Raw genomic sequence first — 23,398 nt, 5'->3', positions numbered from 1 at the left:
TATGGTGTGGGAGGTATGAACAGTCCCTTTGACTTCTGGCAATTCATCCCTCGGGTGGAACCCATAGCAGTTTTCCCAAGGAGCTGGGAAACTGTATTTGCAGGTACCCAGGGAGAGAGTGTGTTGTCACACTCTATTAATGTCAAAGTATAATTTCCAAACTCTGGTCTGAAGGGCTGCTGTGAGGCCTCTGCACACGGTACCCTCTGAGCAAGTGACACAAGACAAAGCAAAAAGGAGAAAGAAAAAGGTGACCTAATTTTAAGAAAACCTATGTGAGGAGGATTGACTTCATTGGCTATGAATTTTTAAAGAGTTTTTGTTTTATTTTGTTTTGTTTTCTGTACCTCGTGGAGATGTGGGGACTAGGTTAAGCTCTAACTACTACAGCATTTAAATGCCATGCATAGCTCCTCCGGGATCAAAATGCACCTGAAAGGTGGGAAGAGGTCGAGCCACGGATTCTCACTGCAGATGATGAAATTCACCTGATACCACATAGACAGAGAAGGCCAAATGGAGTTTTGAATCTAGGCAGTCTTGACCTCAGAGCCCTCCGGCCTAAAGCTGTGTGGCTGACAGGGTCTTGGTGCTCCGGCCAGGTGTCAGGCCTGAGCCTCTGAGGTGGGAGAGCCGAGTTCAGGACATTGGACCACCAGAGACCTCCCAACCTCACGTAATATCAATCGGCAAGAGCTCTCTCAGAAATCTCCGTCTCAACGCTAAGACCCAGGTCCACTCAATGGCCAGCAAGCTCCAGTGCTGGATGCTCCATGGCAAACAACTAGCAAGACAGAAACACAACCCCACCCATAAGCAGAGAGGCTGCCTAAAATCATACTAAGTTCACAGACACCCCAAAACACACCACTGGATGTCGCCCTGACCACCAGAAAGACAAGATCCAGCCCTATCCACCAGAACACAGGCACCAGTCCCCTCCATCAGGAAGCCTACAGAAGCCACTGAACAAACCTTACCCACTGGGGGCAGACACCAAAACAACGGGAAATACGAACCTGCAGCCTGCAAAAAGGAGACCCCAAACAGAGTAAGTTAAGCAAAATGAGAAGACAGAGAAATATGCAGCAGATGAAGTAGCAAGGTAAAAAGCCACCAGACCAAACAAATGAAGAGGAAATAGGCAGTCTACCTGAAAAAGAATTCAGTGTAATGGTAGTAAAGATGGTCCAAAATCTTGGAAATAGAATGGAGAAAATACAAGAAACGTTTAACAAGGAATTAGAAGAATTAAAGAGCAAACAAACAATGATGAACAACACAATATATGAAATTAAAAATTCTCTAGGACTCAGTAGCAGAATAACTGAGGCAGAAGAATGGACAAGTGACCTGGAAGATAAAATAGTGGAAATAACTACGGCAGAGCAGAATAAAGAAAAAAGAATGAAAAGAATTGAGGACAGTGTCAGAGACCTCTGGGACAACATTAAACGCACCAACATTCGAATTATAGGGGTCCCAGAAGAAGAAGAGAAAAAGAAAGGGTCTGAGAAAATGTTTGAAGAGATTATAATTGAAAACTTCCCTAACATGGGAAAGGAAATACTCAGTCAACTCCAGGAAGCGTGGAGAGTCCCATGCAGGATAAATCTGAGGAGAAACACTCCAAGACACATATTAATCAAACTATCAAAAATTAAATACAAAGAAAAAATGTTAAAAGCAGCAAGGGAAAAGCAACTAATAGCATACAAGGGAATCCCCATATGGTTAACAGCTGATCTTTCAGCAGAAACTCTGCAAGTCAGAAGGGAGTGGCAGGACATATTTAAAGTGATGAAAGGGAAAAACCTACAACCAAGATTACTCTACCCAGCATCAAATCATTCAGATTCGATGGAGAAATTAAAACCTTTACAGACAAGCAAAAGTTAAGAGAATTCAGCACCACCAAACAGCTTTACAACAAATGCTAAAGGGACTTCTCTAGGCAGGAAACACAAGAGAAGGAAAAGACCTACAATAACAAACCGAAAACAATTAAGAAAATGGTAATAGGAACATACATATCGATAATTCCCTTAAATGTAAAGGGATTAAATGCTCCAACCAAAAGACATAGACTGGCTGAATGGATACAAAAACAAGACCTGTACATATGCTGTCTACAAGAGACCCACCTCAGACCTAGGGACACATACAGACTGAAAGTGAGGGGATGGAAAAAGATATTCCATGCAAATGGAAATCAAAAGAAAGCTGGAGTAGCAATTCTTATGTCAGACAAAATAGACTTTAAAATAAAGACTTACAAGAGACAAAGAAGGACACTACATAATGATCAAGGAATCAATCCAAAAAGAAGATATAACAATTGTAAATATTTATGCACCCAACATAGGAGCACCTCAATACATAAGGCAAATGCTAACAGCCATAAAAGGGGAAATCGGCAGTAACACAATCATAGTAGGGAACTTTAACACCCCACTTTCAGCAGTGGACAGATCATCCAAAATGAAAATAAATAAGGAAACACAAGCTTTAAATGACACATTACACAAGATGGACTTAATTGATATTTATAGGACATTCCATCCAAAAACAACAGAATACACTTTCTTCTCAAGTGCTCTTGGAACATTCTCCAAGGTAGATCATATCTTGGGTCACAAATGAAGCCTTGGTAAATTTAAGAAAATTGAAATCGTATCAAGTATCTTTTTTGACCACAACACTATGAGACTAGATATCAATCACAGGAAACAAACTGTAAAAAATACAAACACATGGAGGCTAAACAATATGCTACTAAATAACCAAGAGATCACTAAAGAAATCAAAGAGGAAATCAAAAAATACCTATAAACAAATGACAATGAAAACACGATGACCCAAAACCTATGGGATGCAGCAAAAGCAGTTCTAAGAGGGAAGTTTATAGCAATACAATCCTACCTCAAGAAACAAGAAAAATCTCAAATAAACAACCTAACCTTACATCTAAAGCAATTAGAGAAAGAAGAACAAAACAACCCCAAAGTTAGCAGAAGGAAAGAAATCATAAAGACCAGATCAGAAATAAATGAAAAAGAAATGAAGGAAACAATAGCAAATAAAACTAAAAGCTGGTTCTTTGAGAAGATAAACAAAAATGATAAACCATTAGCCAGACTCATCAAGAAAAAAAGGGAGAAGACTCAAATCAATAAAATTATAAATGACAAAAGGAGAAGTAACAACTGACACTGTAGAAATACAAAGGATCATGAGAGATTACTACAAGCAACTCTACGCCAATAAAATGGACAACCTGGAAGATATGGACAAATTCTTAGAAAAGCACAACCTTCTGAGACTGAACCAGGAAGAAATAGAAAATATAAACAGACCAATCACAAGCACTGAAATTGAAACTGTGATTAAAAATCTTCCAAGAAACAAAAGCCCAGGACCAGATGGCTTCACAGGTGAATTCTATCAAACATTTAGAGAAGAGCTAACACCCATCCTTCTCAAACTCTTCCAGAATATAGCAGAGGAACAGTCCCAAACTCATTCTACGAGGCCACCATCACCCTGATACCAAAATCAGACAAAGATGTTACAATAAAAGAAAACTACAGTCCAGTATGACTGATGAACATGGATGCAAAAATCCTCAACAAAATACTAGCAAACAGGATCCAACAGCACATTAAAAGGATCATACACCATGATCAAGTGGGGTTTATCCCAGGAATGCAAGGATTCTTCAATATATGCAAATCAATCAATGTGATAAACCATATTAACAAATTGAAGGAGAAAAACCATATGATAATCTCAATAGATGCAGAAAAAGCTTTTGATAAGATTCAACACCCATTTATGATAAAAACCCTCCAGAAAGTAGGCATAGAGGGAACTTACCTCAACATAATGAAGGCCATATATGACAAACCCACAGCCAACATCATTCTCAGTGGTGAAAAACTGAAACCGTTTCCTCTAAGATCAGGAAGAAGACAAGGTTGCCCACTCTTCACCACTATTATTCAACATAGTTTTGGAAGTTTTAGCCATAGCAATCAGAGAAGAAAAAGAAGTAAAAGGAATCCAAATCGGAAAAGAAGTAAAACTGTCACTGTTTGTAGATGACATGATACTATACATAGAGACTCCTAAAGATGCTACCAGAAAACTGCTAGAGCTAATCAATGAATCTGGTAAAGTAGCAGGATACAAAATTAATGCACAGGAATCTCTTGCATTCCTATACACTAACGATGAAAAATCTGAAAGACAAATTAAGGAAACACTCCCATTTACCATTGCAACAAAAGAATAAAATACCTAGGAATAAACCTACCTAGGGAGACAAAAGACCTGTATGCAGAAAACTGTAAGACACTGATGAAAGAAATTAAAGGTGATACAAACAGATGGAGAGATATACCATTTTCTTGGATTGGAAGAAGCAACATTGTGAATAGACTATACTACCCAAAGCAATGTACAGATTCAATGCAATCCCTATCAAACTACCAATGGCATTTTTCACAGAACTGGAACAAAAAATTTCACAATTTGTATGAAAACACAAAAGACCCCGAATAGCCAAAGCAGTCTTAAGAAAGAAAAACGGAGCTGGAGGATTCAGGCTCCCGGACTTCAGACTATACTACAAAGCTACAGTAATCAAGACAATATGGTGCTGGCACAAAAACAGAAATATAGATTAATGGAACAGGATAGAAAGCCCAGAGATAAACCCATGTACATATGGTCACCTTATCTTTGATAAAGGAGGCAAGAATATACAATGAAGAATAGAGAGCCTCTTCAATAAGTGGTGCTGGGAAAACTGAACAGCTACATGTAAAAGAGTGAAATTAGAACACTTCCTAACACCATACACAAAAATAAACTCAAAATGGATTAAAGCCTAAATGTAAAGCCAGACAGTATAAAAACTCTTACAGGCAAGCATAGGAAGAACACTCTTTGTTATAAATCACAGCAAGATCTTTTTTGACCCACCTCCTAGAGAAATGGAAATAAAACCAAAAATAAACAAATGGGACTTAATGAAACTTAAAAGCTTTTGCACAACAAAGGAAACCATAAAGAAGAGAAAAAGACAACCCTCAGAATGGGAGAAAATATTTGCAAATGATGCAACTGACAAAGGATTAATCTCTGAAATATACAAGCAGCTCATGCAGCTTAATATCAAAAAAACAAATAATCCAATTCAAAAATGGGCAGAAGACCTAAATAGACATTTCTCCAAAGAAGATATACAGATTGACAACAAACACATGAAAGGATGCTCAAAATCACTAATCATTAGAGAAATGCAAATCAAAACTGCAATGAGGTATCACCTCACATCGGTCAGAATGGCCATCGTCAAAAAATCTACACACAATAAATGCTGGAGAGGGTGTGGAGAAAAGGGAACCCTCTTGCACTGTTGGTGGGAATGTAAATTGATACGGCCACTATGGAGAACAGTATGGAGGTTCTTTAAAAAACTAAAACTAGAAGTACCATATGACCCAGCAATCCCACTACTGGGCATGTGCCCTGAGAAAACCATAATTCAAAAAGAGTTATGTACCACAATGTTCATTGCAGCACTATTTACAATAGCCAGGACATGGAAGCAACCTAAGTGTCCATCAACAGATGAATGGATAAAGATGTGGCACATATATACAATGGAATATTATTCAGCCATAAAAAAGAAACAAAACTGAGTTATTTGTAGTGAGGTGGATGGACCTAGAATCTGTCATACTGAGTTAAGTAAGAAGGAGAAAAACAAATACTGTATGCTAACACATATATGTGGAATCTAAAAAAAAAATGGTTATGATGAACCTAGGGCAGGACAGGAATAAAGACTCAGGCGTAGAGAATGGAGTTGAGGACACGGGGAGGGGGAAGGGTAAGCTGGATAAAGTGAGAGAGTGGCATGGACATTTATACACTACCAAATGTAAAATAGATAGCTAGTGGGAAGCTGCTGCATAGCACAGGGAGATCAGCTTGGTGCTTTGTGACCAGCTAGAGGGGTGGGATAGGGAGGGTGGGAGGGAGACACAAGAGGGAGGGGATATCGGGATATATGTATATGTATAGCTGATTCACTTTGTTATACAGAAGAAACCAACACAACATTGTAAAGCAATTATACTCCAATAAAGATGTTTTAAAAAGTATAATTTCCAAAAATTAGAAATATGACTTTCATAAAGATATAAAGTGAACGTGTAGAAATTTTATTTAACCTATCAACGAGGAATACAGTGAGGTGGTAAACTGATTCTCCGGGTATTTGTGGAACTGGGTATTTATAGGCTTAAGACAAAAACAATGTTAGATTAAGATTGCTAGGCTACAGATAAAACTGGATAGTGTCCTACAGGGCTGTAAAATTAATCATTGAGGTTTTCTCACCATTCCGAAATCTGCAAGCTAACATGTCATCTCACAGTATCTGGGTTCTAATCTGATAGTAAATAGCAAAGTCTCAAACACAAGGAAGTTCTCCTAGAGAATTCAGGAATCCTTGGGAGGATTTGTGCAACAACATGCAGTATGACCTGCAGAGATATGCCGCCCCCTCCTCACCCACCCACTCTCAACTCCTGCCCAACTGCCGTAGCTCCAAGTTTTGGATATTTTTTATTAACATTGAAAAAAATACTTTGGAGTTAAAGAAATCTGAGGGTGAATCTCAATTCCTTCACTTGCCAGCTGTGTAATATTGGGCAGGTAGTTACCTGCGACTGGATTTACTTGCTGCAAATTGGGAGGAGCTTTTGTAAAGTGCCTGGCACATGATAGGCACTTGTAAAATCTTAGTTCTTCTCTTTACCTTTCCGTTTTTTTAAGTGAAAAAAATTCACCCTTTGTCTGGCCTTCAGAGACAAAGTTTTCTTCCCCTTGATAAGTGGAATATTTATAAATGGAGTATTTCCTGCCTTATCAGTAAACAAAGGATGTCGCAGTCATCAAAGATTGCAGCCCTCCAACGTGAGCTGGTGAGCCCTGAGGAAACTCAGGGCTGAAAAGAATACCTGCCATCTAGCAGCCAACAGACTGAAGCCACTCCCTGCGGTGAGCCCTGAGGAAACTCAGGATGTGAAAATATAGGATACTGGCCCCAGATATCTGAGGTGCATATCAAAGGAATGATTTCAGCGAGCCCAGACTCTTGCATCTTCCCATACATACAAAAGCACTAAATTCCTTAACTTGAGTATCTGGTAATCTTTTGCCATTCCAGACTACCTGCCCTTTGTTGCAAAACTCCTATATATCATGGCTCCTCCCCTCACCTCCTTGGAGCAGTTTCTCAGTTATCTGAAATGCTGTCTCCTGGGCTGCAGTCCTCATTTTGCCCCAAATCAAACTTGACTCGCCACTCTTACGTTGTGCATTTTTTTAAGTTAACACCCTTCCTCCCTTCCTCCCTTCCTCCCTTCCTTCCTTCCTTCCTTTCTCTCTCCCCCTCTCTCCCTCCCTCCCTCCCTCCCCTCCTCCCTCCTTCTCTCTTTCTCTCCCTCCCTCCCTCCCTCTCTCCCTTCCTTCCTTCCTCTCTCTCTCACTCTTTCTCTCTCACTTTCTCTCTTTCTCATCTCTAGTTTATTAGAATAATATCCTAGAACTCTGGTGGATTTTTTCCATTACTAATAGAGGCATTCTCTTAAATTTTTATTATTCATCTAAATGGAAAAAAATATATTTTAACATTCTTTTTTAATTAAAAATTTCCACCAGCTTTATTGAGATGTAGTTAACCTATAACATTGTGTGAGTTTCAGGTGTACAACTTCACAATTTGATACATGCATATATTGTGAAATGATTACCATAATAAGGTTAGTTAACACATCCATCACCTCACATAGTTATTTTTTTTGTGTGTGATGAGAACTTCGAAGATCTACTCTCTTAACAACTTTCAAATATGTAATGTAGTATTGTTAACTCTGGTTACCACGTTGTACAGAATGCTTTATTTAGAGAACCCTCTGCATATGACAAAATGGAGAGATGTTCCTCAAGTGAAGATGATTTCTTACTGGATATAACTTAGTGTTTCTTGTTTTGAGGTGGGGATGGGGGTATTACTTGTTTAAGTGTAAATATTATCCTTGTCTCCTTTTAAAAGGAGAACTGGCTTCCCGAGTTATCCTTTCTGAAGCCCACTCAGTATCTCAGTGTCTGCTGTGAGCCCTGCTCTGGGTTGAGGTTTGTGAGGAAGGGATTGGATGCACAGAAGCTCCCAGGAGCATGCTGTCTGCATTCCCCCTTCCTGGTACAGGTCGGCCCAGGTGGGGTTAATGGATGGCAGAGGGACCATGAGCTGGTGTCTGGCACAGGTAACTGGTCATCACTACCAGATCTGTATTCCTGGAGAGTATTCGTCTCTCCCCTTCTCCACAACCCCTCACATGATAAACCTGTGTGCTGGCATGTGGGACACTGAGCTGTGATTCAAAATGACAAAGTCTTCTGATATTGTTCCAATCACTAATTTCTGGAGAGTGAGGAGTAAGAAAGAATTGCCCTTGACTGTGCCTCCCTTACAGAGTGTGGTATTAATATAGATCAATAGGTCAGGGATCCCAAATTCTAAACTCACTTCTGCCACTACTTATAATGTTGTTTCTTCTTTTTCGTATTTACACATTTTTTTTTTCCTTTCCTGCCTAAATGCAGAATCAGTATGTTGTATACATTGTTCAATATTCATGGTCACACGAGGGAAAAGCTCTGTAACCCTCTTTCCTCATTTCTGTGTCCTATCTGTAAATGAGGTGATGTGATCAGTGCCTTGATGGCCCAAGCTCAGTTCATTCATTCATTAGGCAACATGTAGCCCTGGCGGTTCCTCCGTAAACATGATAAATGAGAACCTGCCCTAATGGAGATAGATTGTAACCAAGGAAACAAATAAGATGATTAGAGATTGAGTATTATGAATGAAAGAAATCAGATGATGGGAAACTATAAGTAAGCTGCTATTCTTAGTAATTCTAATTAGGGTTATCAGAGGTGATCTCTTTGAGGAGGTGGCTTTCTGAACTGCAAACGGAAGGATGAGAATGAGTCAGTCATAGGAAGAGTTGAGTGAAGAACGTTCTAGGAAAGAGAGACAATGCAGAGAGGTGTGGGATGAATTTGGCTTGTGCACGGACCAGAAAGACAGACCTTTGGCTGAAGTGGAGTGAGTCTGGTGGGTGGAGAGTGGACAGAGGCTGGCAGGGTCACTTAGGGCTTTGTAGATCACGGGAAGGAATTTAGGTTTATTCTAAGTGCAATGGAAAGCTTTTAAAGAGGTCTAAAGCAGTGGAATGGTATGAGCTTATTAAAAGAAGGGAAAGGAAAGAATAACTGCGGCTGTTGCGTGAAGGACTGAATGGCAGATGTCAAGCTTGGGAGTAGGGAGACCAGTGAGGTCCTTGTGCTTGGCTGGGAGAAGGTGGTAGGGATGTGAGAGAAGGAGGCCTTGAAGGTTTGACTAGGTTATGGTGGGTCCCAAATACCTGGATGAGGAGCTTGGATTTGATTTTTGCAGCTGTGAGGGAGCTTCGTGTGTGAGTGTGAGTTTGTGAGTGAGTGAGTGTATGTGTGTTTGTGTGTGTGTATGACTGTGAGTTTAGGGGTGAGATTGTGAGTGTATGAGCCAGTGTGTATGAGCGTGGGGCGCATGTGTGGATTTGTGAGCAGATGTGAGCGAGTGTGTGTATTATGTGTCTGTGTGTGTGTTTGGGTTTTTCTCCTGTTGCAGATTTTGAACAGGCCAGTGGCATGAAGGAAAGGGCTGCCCTGTATGCTACAGATAAAGGCTGGTGACGGGGAGACTTGCTGGGCGGGTAGTGGAGTTAGACGTGACCCAAAGGCCCAGACGTGCTAACGTGGCCAGCCATGGAGAAAGAGACGACTGAATCGGGCAGGTCCTGTTCTTTGTTTTATTCTGCTTCTGGGTTGGATGAGACTGAGGACTGAAGACCCCACTGAAGGAGTCACATTCTCTTCAGATGAGCCCAGTCTGATTGCTGGCTGAGTAGCTTACTCGTCTTATTAGTGACAAAACCAACCCTAAATTAAACCTCACTTAAATTCATGTTTTGGTTTCTCTGAAAGGAATTCCATTAGTAAGAGTTAAGTGGAATGGTTCTACTGCAGCCCACCCAAACTGTCCCTACTCTGCCCTGAGAGGTGCGCGCACCCGCGCACACACACACACACACACACACACACACGCGGGGAGTACACACACACACACACACACACACACACACACACACACACGGGGAGTACACACACACACACACACTCTCTCTCTCTCTCTCTTTTATATTTAAATTTCTTGATTCTTGAGAAACTCATTGTGTTTTTTGTTCCCCCCCAGGACATCTTTGAAGATGCCTTGGAAACCCTCTCTATGTAAGTAGTAACATAATAAAAAAAGTATGTAGTAGAGAAAAATTGATGGTTTTCTTATAAGAAATGTAAATATTTCATTCTCATTTTTTTGAGTGTAGTGGCTATTGTTGGAAAAATTCACCTCTCCATAATTTAACGGTTAGGATGTGATTAAGCTTAAGAAAGGATCTGTCTAAAATTACTATCGAATATATTTTTGAGTCTTATTTCTTGTAACCTTAATTAAACTAAAATGAAAGAAAAAATGTTTTCCAACAAATTAAATTTTGTTTATAGCTAACCCTTTTACATCTTGCCCATATTTATTTACATGGTTAGCCTCATATTGTAGATTTTTGCTTTTGGTTTGCGCTTAGTTTTATTATAAGCATTTCCTATAAGCCTACATAATTTTTGTAATGATTTTAAATGACATCATATTAGATCAAATGGAACATCACAATTTACTTATTCACTTCTCCTTTGTTAGGCATTTAGTTTTTCACTGGTTTAAAAACTTAAAACTAAGTAGTGAACATTTTAATGTGTATAGCTTTATCATATTTTTGAATATCTCCAAAAGGTTAACTTCACCCATGTAGAATTATTGGATTAAAAGGGATGAATATTTTTATCCTTAATGTGATATTTCTCAAGTTGCCTTTCTGTGTTAGTTAGCTCAGGCTGCCATAATAAAATACCATAGACTGGGTGGCTTAAACAACAGAGATTTATTTTCTCACAGTTCTGGAGCCTGGAAGTCGGAGATCAGGGTGCCAATGTGGTCAGGTTCTGGTGAGAGCTCTCTTCCTGATTTACAGATGGTCACCTTCTCGTTGTGTCTTCACATGGCAGAGGGAGAGAGAGCGAGAGAGCAAGCTTTCTGGGGTCTCCTCCTATAAGGGCATTAGTCATGAGGGCCCCCCTCTCAGGACCTGATCTAAACCTGATTATCTCCCAAAGTCCTCATCTCCAAATACCATCACACTGGGGATCAGGGCTTCAACATGTGAAATTTGGGGGAATACTATTCAGTCCACAGCACTTTCAGAAGAGTTTCACCAGTTTGCACGGCTGTGAACTGTGTATAAGTGAAGTGGTTTAAAATGTAGCATTATCATCCCTAGGTATTATTTGAAACCATTTTGCTGCTTAAATGATACCTAATTGTTTTGTTTGAAAATTTTTTTCTGGGAGTTCCCTAATGGCCTAGTGGTTAGGATTCTAGGCTTTCATTGCCATGGCCTGGGTTCAGTCCCTGGTCAGGGAACTGAGATCCTACAAGCCATGTCGTGCACACCACCCCCTAAATTTTTTTTCTCATAATCATTGTTTAATCCATTGCATTTCCTTTTGTATGAATTCTAGTCTTCTTTTGCCTATTTAACATTTTTCTCAATGTTTCTTTTACATACTTATGAACTTTAAAATATATATACACCTTCATGTTTTGTCCTATTTGCTACAGATACTTTCCCTTAATTGCTATTTTTATGTTAGAGTTGCAAATTTTTATATTGTCCAAAAGTTTTAGTGTTTATGTCATTGAATGTGTATGTGAATAAAAAACTTAATTGTGATTAGGATTTTAAAAAATAACCTTTCTACTGTGCAATAGTTTCAGATTTACAGAATTATTATGAGGATAGTACGGAGAGTCCTGTATATCCCACACTTGTTTTCCCTATGATTAATTTCTTACATTAGAATGGTACATTTGTCACAATTAATAATCTAATACAGATACATTGTTATAACTAAAGTCCATACTTGATTCAGATTTCTTTAGTTTTTATGGAGTATTCTTTTTCTGTCCCAGGATCCCATTCAGGACACCACATTACAATCATTCGTCCTATCTCCGTAGGCTATGCTTGATTGTGACAGTTTCTCAGAGTTTCCTTGGTTTTGAGTACTGGTCATTTGTTTTGTGGAATGTCCCTCAGCTGGGATTTGTCTGGTTTTTTTTCCTCATGATTAGACTGAGGTCATGTGTTTTTGGGAGGAAGATCACAGACCTAAAAGTATCATTCTCATCACATTATATCAAAGATACATGTTATCAACCTGGTTTACTCCTGTTGATGCTAAACTTCATCACTTGGCTTGAGATAGTGTTTGTCAGATCTTGCCCCTGTAAAGTTTTACTCTTTTTCCTCCCTTCCCTTTTCATACTGTACTCTTTGAAAGGTAATCTACTTGTGTAATTTAAAAAGTGACTTTTAAGGTGAGTGCATTATTTGCCATCCAGAAATCTTACTCAGCTCTGCTGTGGCTTCTCCGCTCTGAGCATTGGCAGGAATTGAGCTTGGGTGGCCTGGTAGACTGAAGTCTAGGAGGTAGAAAAGGATCTGACTGTGGGGTGGGTGACTGGAATTCACCAGTGGAAGTGCTGCTGTTCCCAATGAGAAGCTAGAACACTCGACACACACCAGAGAGGGGTTCAGGTCTTGGAGATGAAAACAGGTCAGACTGATGTAATTGACATGACCGATGGGTGGCACACATTAAAACTTGTGTTTCTTTGAGCTTTCACTGGCTGCATTAGACTGGCAATGGCTTTACCTTTGGGTCTGAAAGGCATTGTCAGCAATTTCTAACACCTATTAGTTTTTATTTTATTTATTTATTTTTTATACAGCAGGTTCTTATTAGTTTTCTATTTTATACATATTAGTGTATATATGTCAATCCCAATCGACACCTATTAGTTTTAAAAAAAAATCAAATTATAGAGAAACAAAAACCTTCTGAACTTGACTTGCGGTTTCTGGTTTTCCAAGTAAGGAGCTTGAAGTTGCCAGTTTTTCCTAACAACAAGTAAAGAGCTAAACAGACTTGAAAATTCTACAACTCATTTTGCATCCATAAGAAAGGAGAGGATACAGGGAAAGTCACTGCCCCCAAGCCTGGAGGGACAGAAAGGCAAATACAGGGAGTCATGGTGTACAGAGTCATGGTGTACACCCTTGCCAGGTCAAGGGTGGGAAAAAGTCACCTGTGATCGATGAATTGCTGGGGGCTCAGTGTGAATAACTCTGGGAGTTAAGAACCATAGGGAGACCCACTCATATGGAGCCCCCTCCACCCCCAATGTGAAATTTGCCTCCAGAAGCTGTACCAGATTTATACAGTAAATAGAGGAGAAAAATCCCTTTGGGCTTCCAGCAGGGTGAGAAGAAAAAGAACCATTCTGGAATACATCAGAATTTACTGTTCTTAACAAGGCCTGCCTTCAGGGGAGAGTAGTTAACCAGAACCTAACTGACCTGGGGAGCTCCAGCCCACTCTGGCCATCCTGTCCCATCTAAGAGAAAAGAAAAACTGAGAAACACTTGAGAAGTTCCCAGTCCAGAGGCACAGGGTCCCTAAAAGACTGAGACCTCATCACAGGATGATAGAATGCTTCCCCTCCTCCACCTCTCACCACCACATGACCACAAACCTATTTATAACAGTTCCTTTTATCATGTACATCATGTTTAACTATCAAGAAAGATTACAAGGCAGACCCGTAGACCAAAAACACAGTTTGAAGAGACAGAGTAAGCATCAGAACCAGACGTGGCAGGGATGTGGGAATTTAAAACAACTATGGTTAATATGCAATGGGCTCTATGGAAGTAGAGAGACTATAGGAGTAGATGGGTAATGTAAGCAGAAAGATGGAAACCATAAGAAAGAACCAAAAAGAAATGCTAGAGATCAAAACACTCTAACAGAAATGAAAAATGCTTTTGATGGACTTATTAGACTGGACATGGCTGAGGAAAGGCTCTCTGAGCTAGAGGCTGTAGAAATAGAATCCTGAATAGAATGGAATAGAATCCTCAAAAACTGAAAAGCAAAGAGAACAAAGAGTGAATAAAACAGAACAGAATATCCAAGGACTGTGGGGCAACTACAGCAGGTGTAGCATATGCATAATCGGAACATCAGAAGGAGAAGAAAGAAAAGAACAGAAGAAATATTTGAAACAATAATGTCTGAGACTTTCCACAATTAATGTTAGACACCAAACCACAGATCCAGGAAGCTCAGAGAACACCAAATAGGATGATTGTCAAAAAATGACCTCTAGGTACATTATTTGTAAACTACAGAGAATCAAAGATAAAGAAAAAATCTTGAAAGAAAAAATACACCTTACATATAGAGGAGCAAAGATAAGTATTACATCCAGCTTCTCCTCAGAAACCAGGCAAGCAGAAGAAAGTAGAGTGAAATGTTTGTATTGAGAGAATAAAACCATCAACTTAGAATTCTGTACTCTCTGAAATTATCTTCAAAAGTAAAGGAGAGGGCTTCCCTGGTGGCGCAGTGGTTGAGAGTCTGCCTGCTAATGCAGGGGACACGGGTTCGGGCCCTGGTCTGGGAAGATCCCACATGCCGCGGAGCGGCTGGGCCCATGAGCCACAGCTGCTGAGCCTGCGCGTCTGGAGCCTGTGCTCCGCAGCGGGAGGGGCCGCAATGGTGAGGGGCCCGTGCACCGTGATGAAGAGTGGCCCCCGCTTGCTGCAGCTGGAGAGGGCCCTCACACAGAAACGAAGACCCAACACAGCCAAAAATAAATAAATAAATAAATTAAAAAATAAATAAATAAAAAAAAAAAGTAAAGGAGAAATAAAGACTTTCTCAGGTGAACGAAAATTGAAGCAATTTGTTGCCCATAGATCTGCCTTGTAAGAAATATTAAAAGAAATTCTATAGAGAGGGGAAAAATAAATATGGGTCAGAACCTGAGATCTACTTAAAGAAAAGAAGAACATCAAAGAAGGAATAGGTCAAAGTAAAATAAAACATTTTTTCATATTCTTAATTGATCTAACAGATAACAGTTTGTTGAAAATGATACCAACAGTTTGTTTGGTTATATATGCTTATGTTTATATCTTATGTATATATACATGCTTATGTATGCTTACATATAAGTGAGATGAATGACAACAATGATACAGGGATGGGAGGGAGGATTTAGGATTATTTTGTTATTATAAGGTACTCACACTACTTGTGAAATGGTATAGTGTACTTTAATGTAGACTTGGATTAGTTGTAAATGTGTACTGCAAACTCTAGGGCAACCACCAAAAAAAAGTAAAAAAAGAAGTAAAGCTGATGTGCTAAGAAAGGAGAGAAAATGGAGCATATAAAATGCTCAATTAAAACAATATAAGCCAGAAAAAGAGTAGAAGACAAGAATAGGAACAAAGAACAAGGGCAACAAATAAAAAACAGTAATGAATATGGTAGATATTAATCCAACTATATCTATAATCACTTTGAATGTCAGTGGTGTAAATTTACCAATTAAAAGACATTGTCAGAGTAGATCAAAAAACATGGTCCAACTATATGTTGTCTACAAGAAACCCACTTTAAATAAAAGACACATATAGAGTAAAAGTAAATGGACGGAGAAAAATATACCATGCTAACACTAATCAGAAGAAAGCAGGAGTAGCTATACTAATTTTGGACAGAGCAGACTTCAAAGTAAGGAAAGTTATCAGGGATAAAGAAAGGCAATACATAATGACAGAGGGGCCAGTTCTCCAAGAAAACATAACAGTTCTTAATGTGTAGGTACCTAACAACAGAGCATCAAACTACTAGAGGCACAAACTACATACAAGGAGAAATAGATGATTTTGTTACCATAGTTGGTGACTTCAACTGCCTTCTCTCAGAAATAGATCCAGCCGGGAGAAAATCAGTAAGGTCATAGCTGAACTAAAAAAAAGAAAATCCTGGACTTAACCCAACTGAAGTTAATTTAGATCCCTATCTCATGCCAACCCTAAAATTCCAACGCCAGTATTCCAACGCCATTTGCTAAGTCTGTGAGTAAAAGAAAATTTATGTATGATGCCTACTTTATCAAATAATACACTCATTAAAATAATAATGCTGTGTTTCTGGGCTTTCTGTTTTGTTCCTTTGATCTATATGTCTGTGTTTGCACAAAAACTGCTCTATTTATCTGCTTTAGATGTTTCGATATTAGTATGACTGGTTCTCAGAAGAATAGCATCCAAAAATGACCCATGTGATCGAGATGTTTTTGATTCATGACTATCAGAAACCTGTTGTGAACTCTTAAAATGTGGAATTCTTGTATGTCTTAGCTTCTTTTATCCTACTGTCAACCATATTACAGTTTTCTTCTCATCTTGAAAACAATAGTTTTTTAATGCTATCTCACTTTCTTGTTATCTAACATTTTCTTTTCCATTCATTGCCTCTTTCAGCCTGTCTTCAGCTGCATTTATCTGCTGTTGCCAGCATTTTTTTACTTCCAAATTTAACTTCCCTGTCCTGCTCAGTTTACCAAACCCAAAGGTTTACCCATTCTAGAACTTGCCTTGTTCTTTTAGTTTTCTGATGTGCATGATTTCTTGTGACACCTAAGACTGTTTCTTAAACAGTTTTGTGTTTCCTTTTCAATGTTGCCAAAATGTCCCTGGTACTTGCTTCTCTCACCTTAGTTGTAGCAACACATAATAGTAAAACTTTACCTAATTGAGAACCTTACCTCTTTGAAATAGAGCCCAAAGCCAGAAAGGGTAGCCAAAGTAGGTATTAGAGCCCGTGCTCTAAAAATCTTGCCCTTTACTTGTAGTAGAGGATTCCATCCAGAGTCTATTTACAATGAATGTAAGTAGACTTATGCTTTTTGGCATAATTTTGCCAGAGTTCTAGGAGGTATGGTAAGAGGGTGGTTTTATTTATTTATTTTTATTTTTAAATTTTTTATATCTTTATTGGAGTATAATTGCTTTACAATGTTGTGTTAGTTTCTGCTGTATAACAAAGTGAATCAGCTATATGTATACATATATCCCCATATCCCCTCCCTCTTGCGTCTCCCTCCCACCCTCCCTATCCCATCCCTCTAGGTAGTCACGAAGCACTGAGCTGATCTCCTTGTGCTATGCAGCAGCTTCCCACTAGCAATCCATTTTACATTTGGTAGAGTATATATGTCAACGCTACTCTCTCACTTCGTCCCAGCTTCCCCTTCCCGAGGAGGTGGTTTTAGAAGCCAGTTTGTTGATAGTAGCAAAAAATAACAGGGAAAGAAGAAAGTAAATATGACATACAGTCATAGAACTCCAAAGCACAGCAGTGTGGTTTTACCTAGCTTAGGTGCACACAACAAGATGTACCTTTCTGGTGAGTCAAGCCCTTGGACTTGACAGGTGAACTTGAGCACCAGTCTCAGTTGCCATTTACTGCCTGGGAGATCTAGGACAGTTTCTTTCTTTTTCTTTTTTTAAAAATTTTTTTTTGGCTGCTTTTGGGTCTTCATTGCTGTGCGCGGGCTTTCTCTAGTTGCGGCGAGCGGGGGCTACTCTTCGTTGCGGTGCGCGGGCTTCTTGTTGCAATGGCTTCTCTTGTTGCAGAGCACGGGCTCTAGGCATGCGGGCTTCAGTAGTTGCAGCATGCAGGCTCAGTAGTTGTGGCACGCAGGCCCTAGAGTGCGTGGGCTTCAGTAGTTGCAGCGCGTGGGCTCAGTAGTTGTGGTGTGCAGGCTCTAGGGTGCATGGGCTTCAGTAGTTGTGGCACGCAGGATCAGTAGTTGTGGTTCGCGGGCTCTAGAGCACAGGCTCAGTAGTTGTGGCACACGGGCTTAGTCGCTCCATGTCATGTTGGATCTTCCCAGACCAGGGATCGAACCCGTGTCCCCTGCATTGGCAGGAGGATTTTTTTTTTTTAATTTTTTAAATTTTTATTTTTTATTTTTTATTTTTTTTAACATCTTTATTGGAGTATAATTGCTGTACAGTGTTGTGTTAGTTTCTGCTGTATAACAAAGTGAATCAGCTATATGCATACGTATATCCCCATATCCCCTCCCTCTTGCGTCTCCCTCCCACCCTCCTCATCCCACCCCTCTAGGTGGTCAAAAAGCACCGAGCTGATCTCCCTGTGCCATGCAGCTGCTTCCCACTAGCTATCTATTTTACATTTGGTAGTGCATATATGTCCATGCCACTCTCTCACTTCGTCCCAGCTTACCCTTCCCCCTCCCCGTGTCCTCAAGTCCATTCTCTACGTCTGCATCTTTGTTCCTGTCCGGCAGGAGGATTGTTAACCACTGTGCCACCAGGGAAGTCCCTCTGGGGCAGTTTCTAAGTCTCAGTTTCTTCATCCTCTCACAGATTTATTGGGAAGATAAAATGAAATTTAATTTAAATGTGATAATGGGTATAAACACATAGTAGGTGCTCAGTAAATATCGGTAGTATACTACTCCCCCACTTGGGATGCTGTTAATTTCCACTGAGAAAGGCATGTTCACATTGCTGTCTCTGAGACATTGGAAAAAGTTTAAATTATATCTAGTATATTCTATTTAAGAGGGTAGAGACTTGTGTCACATATGTTAAGAAAATTCTAAAATGACTAAAAATGTTTTCAAATAGCATTTGAAAGTTAGTAGGATGTGCTTCATTCACAGGGAAACTCTCTTGGATGTTTCTCTTTATTCCATAACATAGAGTGTGATGTTACTGTACTATGTCTCCTGTATTACTGACCCTTTCTGAAATTAAAAATATTACTGAAGTAAACTGTTATTCAATATTTTTCTTTTAAAATATTATGTATGTTTTCTCTCTGATTACAAGTATATATTAATTGTAAAAAAAATTCTTCAGTTGTTTTTTATGTGAACTTTTATTTTGTCCTAATTTCAGGGTTTGCCAAAATTTCTCTCGTTCCCTCTTAAATTTACGATGCCATGACATTCCTCTTGTGATCCATTAGCTGCTGAAATCAGTAGAGTTCTTTTTCCGTATGCTGATTGAACTGCATATTTTGGTTTTATATTTTGGTTTTATGTGCAGATAGCAACGCTTCCACCTCTCTGTAGCAGGATGTGGTCCTCTTGCCAACCTGGTGATTAATTTCTTCCTGTGAATATTTTCTCCTGAATTTCTAATGAAAAGATGCAAGCGAACAGATGAGGGAGGCCTTAAAGTATTTCCACAAAAGAAAATTATCTCCTATTCTCCTTTTCTGCTTAATGAATTCACCACCACAGATGTAGGTTTTCCTAGTTCTGGATCTTTGTGGTAACAATTGTGTTATTTTAAGTGATTAACTATTTTGGGAAGTTGCTAGATTTACAAGCTGGTAGATCGTACAAACATCTCTAACATTTAGAAATGGAGGGAAAATTAGAGATTTTTTTTTTTTTTATAAAACAGTGGGACATTGAACATATCCTTTCTAAAAATTAAAAAATTGTTTACGAAGTTTCTGACTTGTTTAGCATAGGAGGTAATCTCTCAGGGAGGAACTGTACATTAGACCCATCTCATGGCCTATAGAAATTTGCTAGAAGATTAGCTCTGCCTTAGTCTCTGGCTCCCTGATTTAACAATTCCATACTGGTATGTGCTTCTTGGTACTCTGATGACTGGGTATCCTTCTTGCCCACTGTTTGTACACAACTACCATATCTGAAAATGTAGTGGTGGGTATAAAGTCTGTTCACGAATTAAGTGATATGACATGTGAAGAATAAATAAAATGTTCCAGGGTTTCCAAAGAGCTGTTTCTGGTTGGGCGATCGGAGTGGCTGGCATTGGTTTTGGGTTTTGAGAGATACCAGGGTTACCTGGGACACCTGTGGACACAAGAGATTTTGGGTCACCATGGATTCCTGGCTTCCGTTTAGTGAGGAGAGTAGACTAACTGCTTGGAATCAAGTGAATTGGTAGTGTTTTCAATTAACCTCTTTCTCATAAAAACCACAGTGGGCCATGGCACAGAAATCTAATTAACTGGGGGGCCTGGTCGGGTACTACTTAATCAAGATTTTCTTTTTATGATAGTTTAGAGAAGTCAGAGGAGACATCAAAGTTATGTGCAAAGACTGTTAGAACAAATGCAGGTTTAATATGTTTTCAGCAGTGATCTCTTAATATTCCATAGTACCTTATTAAAATTTTGAATTTATCCTTATAGAGAAATTCATAGGTGTTTAATCAAGTCCTGAGGCAATGGGATGTGTGTTCACGTGCAGGAACTGCGGTGAATTTGTTCTTACATCTAGAAGTTGAAAGAGGCAGACGTTTTTAGTCAGGTGATAAGAAGCTTACAGTAGAATTAAAAATATTTTGTAGCGTAGCATTTCTCATGGACTTCGTCCTTCTTCACACCTTCTCTTTTGAACTACAAACTGTAGATTAGAATGAGGTAAAGCTTTTAAGGTAACCTCCCCCCCGCCCCCCATCAGTTTAGATCAGTTAATTATGGTGCAATAGTTTGGTCTGTTTTAAGGTTATTTAGGGTGATATTTGGTGAATGACAGTTGAAAAACATCTAGTTAATATTTTTCTTCATAGCGGTTAAATTATAACTAGTAACTACAGGCAGAGTTAGATTAATTTTCATATTTCTGTGATCTTTTCCTTGACCCAACTTCTCTGTCTAGGTAATCCAAATGTTGCTCAGGTCTGGAGGGGCACCTCTCTGCCCCGACCTCAACCTGATTTTTCTTCACCAGGTTGGCATTTAATTATTTCATTGGATCTAAGATGCCACTGACATTGTATATACCACTGAGGAAGGAGAAAAACGCAATGGAGAATTTTACAGGTGACTTTGCCTAAGGGAAGGGAAAAATAAAACTGTCATGCAGGAAGACACAGTAAGGAAATGTGTGTATTTCAATCTTGGTACTAGGTAGGGAGGGGAAAAAAACTTCTCTTGAGATTCTCTGCCCTGGGAACTTTTAAAAATAGCTCTATCACATTATGAATTTATATCCCATAAAATCCCTGTTTTAAATTTACAATTCATTGGAGTTTATTATATTTACAGAATTGTACAACCGTCATTACAATCTAATTTTAAAAAATTGATCACCCAAAAAAGAAACCCTCTGCCCCTTTACAGTCATTTTCCTTTCCCACTCCTACTCCTAGGCAACCACTAATCTAATTTCTGCTTCTAGATTTGTCTGTATAGACATTTCATAAAAATACGATTATTCAATATGTGTTCTTTTGTGTCTGGCTTTTGAGGTTTATCCATGTTGTGGTATGTGTCAGTATTTCATTCTTTTTTAGGGCTGAATAATACTCAACTGTGTGGATATACCACATTTTGTTTATCCATTCATAAGTTGATAGACAATCAGGTTTTTTCCAGTTTTTGACTGTTGTGAATAATGCTGCTATAAACAACTGTGCACAATTCTTTGTGTGGACACATGTTTGTAATTCTCTGGCATATATACCTAGGAGTGGAACTGATGGGCTGTATGGGAATCCTGTGTTTAACTTTTCGGCACTCTCAGAATCTCAATCACAAGCTAGTTTGTGGTCTGAATATTAGGTACCAGTGTGGCCCAAACAACTTCAAGCAGGTAATTTAATTTTAAGTGGATCAGCTTGGTTTTGCCTTCAGGTAACTGGCAGAAGCAAATGTGGATCCTTTCCCTAAGAATTTAACTTTGATCTAGGGCAGTCAAAGTTGCTCTTGATTTTAAGATACATCCGGGTTTTGGGGATATTACGTGATGAAAAATCTGTGTTATAGAGTCAATGGAATACAGTGAACGGAAATAAATTTCGCTAAAAAGCCCAGAGTGAGCAGCATCCCAAGCGTCTTTTCCCTGTATTGTATTGCTTTTCTGTGTATTTTCTTTTGTACTGTTAGGTCTTCTTTAATGGTCCGCTATTGTATTGGAACCTTCCACAATAAGTAGTTCTTTATATAAGCTTATGGGGCGGGGGAGGGAGCGTGTATGCACATTTTAAGTTAAGGTATGTATATTCTATGAATGCTTCCTTTCACTCTAAGGAGGAGTGACAGGATTTCCTAGCTCAAAGGAAAGCTTCTCAGTGACCCTTTGGTCCAATTGTCTCATTTGACCAAGGAGGCCCAGGGGAGGTGGAAGACTTGGTGGTGTTGGTGGCAAAATGAATGGAAAATGACCCGTAAACCCTTGTGGACAGGGCCTTTGTCATTGTGGTTCCCTTTTCTGCAGGCTCAGGAGCCTCTCTGACCATCACTCAACCCCAGGTAGCAACACCCAAGTTGTGCCTGCAAGTCAGAGAAGCCCTGCTCCCAGTACTGACTTCCTTACCTCCTCCAAGAATGGCCTTCCGGGCATGACTACTACTCTGTCCGGGACTACCTTAACAGTTGTAATGGGAAATAGGTCCAATCCTTGCCTATTTGATCACTCACTTGGATATTTCACAAATGCCTTAATTAAAAAAAAAAAAATTTAATTAATTATTTATTTTGGCTGCACTGGGTTTTAGTTGTGGCATGCGGGATCTTTGTTGCGGCATGCGGGATCTAGTTCCCCGACCAGGGATGGAATCCAGGCCCCTGCATTGGGAGCGTGGAGTCTTACCCACTGGACCACCGGGGAAGTCCCCGCCCCCAAATGCCTTAATTTCTGTGTTTCAAAGTGAACTCTTGGTAGCCGCCTCCCTCATCCCTCCGAAACCTTTTCCTCTCCCAGTCTTCTCCATCTTTGTAAATGTCTCCACCCACTTGCTCAAGTCAGATGCCTGGTGGACATCTTTGATTCCTTCCCTTTTCTTTAACTTCCCTACTACCAAGTCTGATGATTTCTACGTCCAACATTTATTTCCCATCTGTTTACTTCTCTCTCTCTCCTCTCTATTACATTAGCTCGAGGTACTGTCAGGTTTTGCCTGGATTACTTTAAGAGCCCCCAATGTGTTTTCGTGCTTCCTTTGTTCTCTGTTCTTCTACCCTCCCAACTGCATCCTACTCGTTCTCCACACAACAGCCAAAGTTACCTTATTTTAAAATTTTAATATGAAAAATTTCAAACATATATAAAAAGTAAAGAGGATAGTAAACTGAGCTCTTGTATACTCACCACTTACCTTCAACAGCTGTTAACTCAAGGCCGATCTTTTTTCATCTATAATCCACCCCAAGGTTATTTGGAATCATATCCTAGACAATATACTTTATGTCTACCTCTAAATATTTCAGTATGTGC

The 23,398-nt window shown here is 39.4% G+C and overlaps 1 protein-coding gene across 3 annotated transcripts in view; it reads left to right on the top strand.

Moving 5' to 3' along the window:
* TTC39B (tetratricopeptide repeat domain 39B) overlaps nucleotides 1-23,398 on the top strand; it is a 134,669-nt gene that overhangs the window by 25,488 nt on the left and 85,783 nt on the right. For 2 of the 3 annotated variants that reach the window (XM_061199069.1, XM_061199067.1), the window contains exon 2: nucleotides 10,379-10,413. The exons of the other annotated variant lie outside the window; for it this stretch is intronic. In XM_061199069.1, coding sequence (XP_061055052.1) covers nucleotides 10,379-10,413 — 35 coding nt within the window. The remainder of the gene's footprint in view (nucleotides 1-10,378; nucleotides 10,414-23,398) is intronic. 3 annotated transcript variants of the gene reach the window in all.

This window comes from Eubalaena glacialis, chromosome 9, assembly GCF_028564815.1.
Source record: "Eubalaena glacialis isolate mEubGla1 chromosome 9, mEubGla1.1.hap2.+ XY, whole genome shotgun sequence".
In the NCBI taxonomy this organism is placed as follows: domain Eukaryota; kingdom Metazoa; phylum Chordata; class Mammalia; order Artiodactyla; family Balaenidae; genus Eubalaena; species Eubalaena glacialis.
Note: the sequence above shows the minus strand (reverse complement) of the source record. Positions and strands in the feature narration are given on the sequence as shown.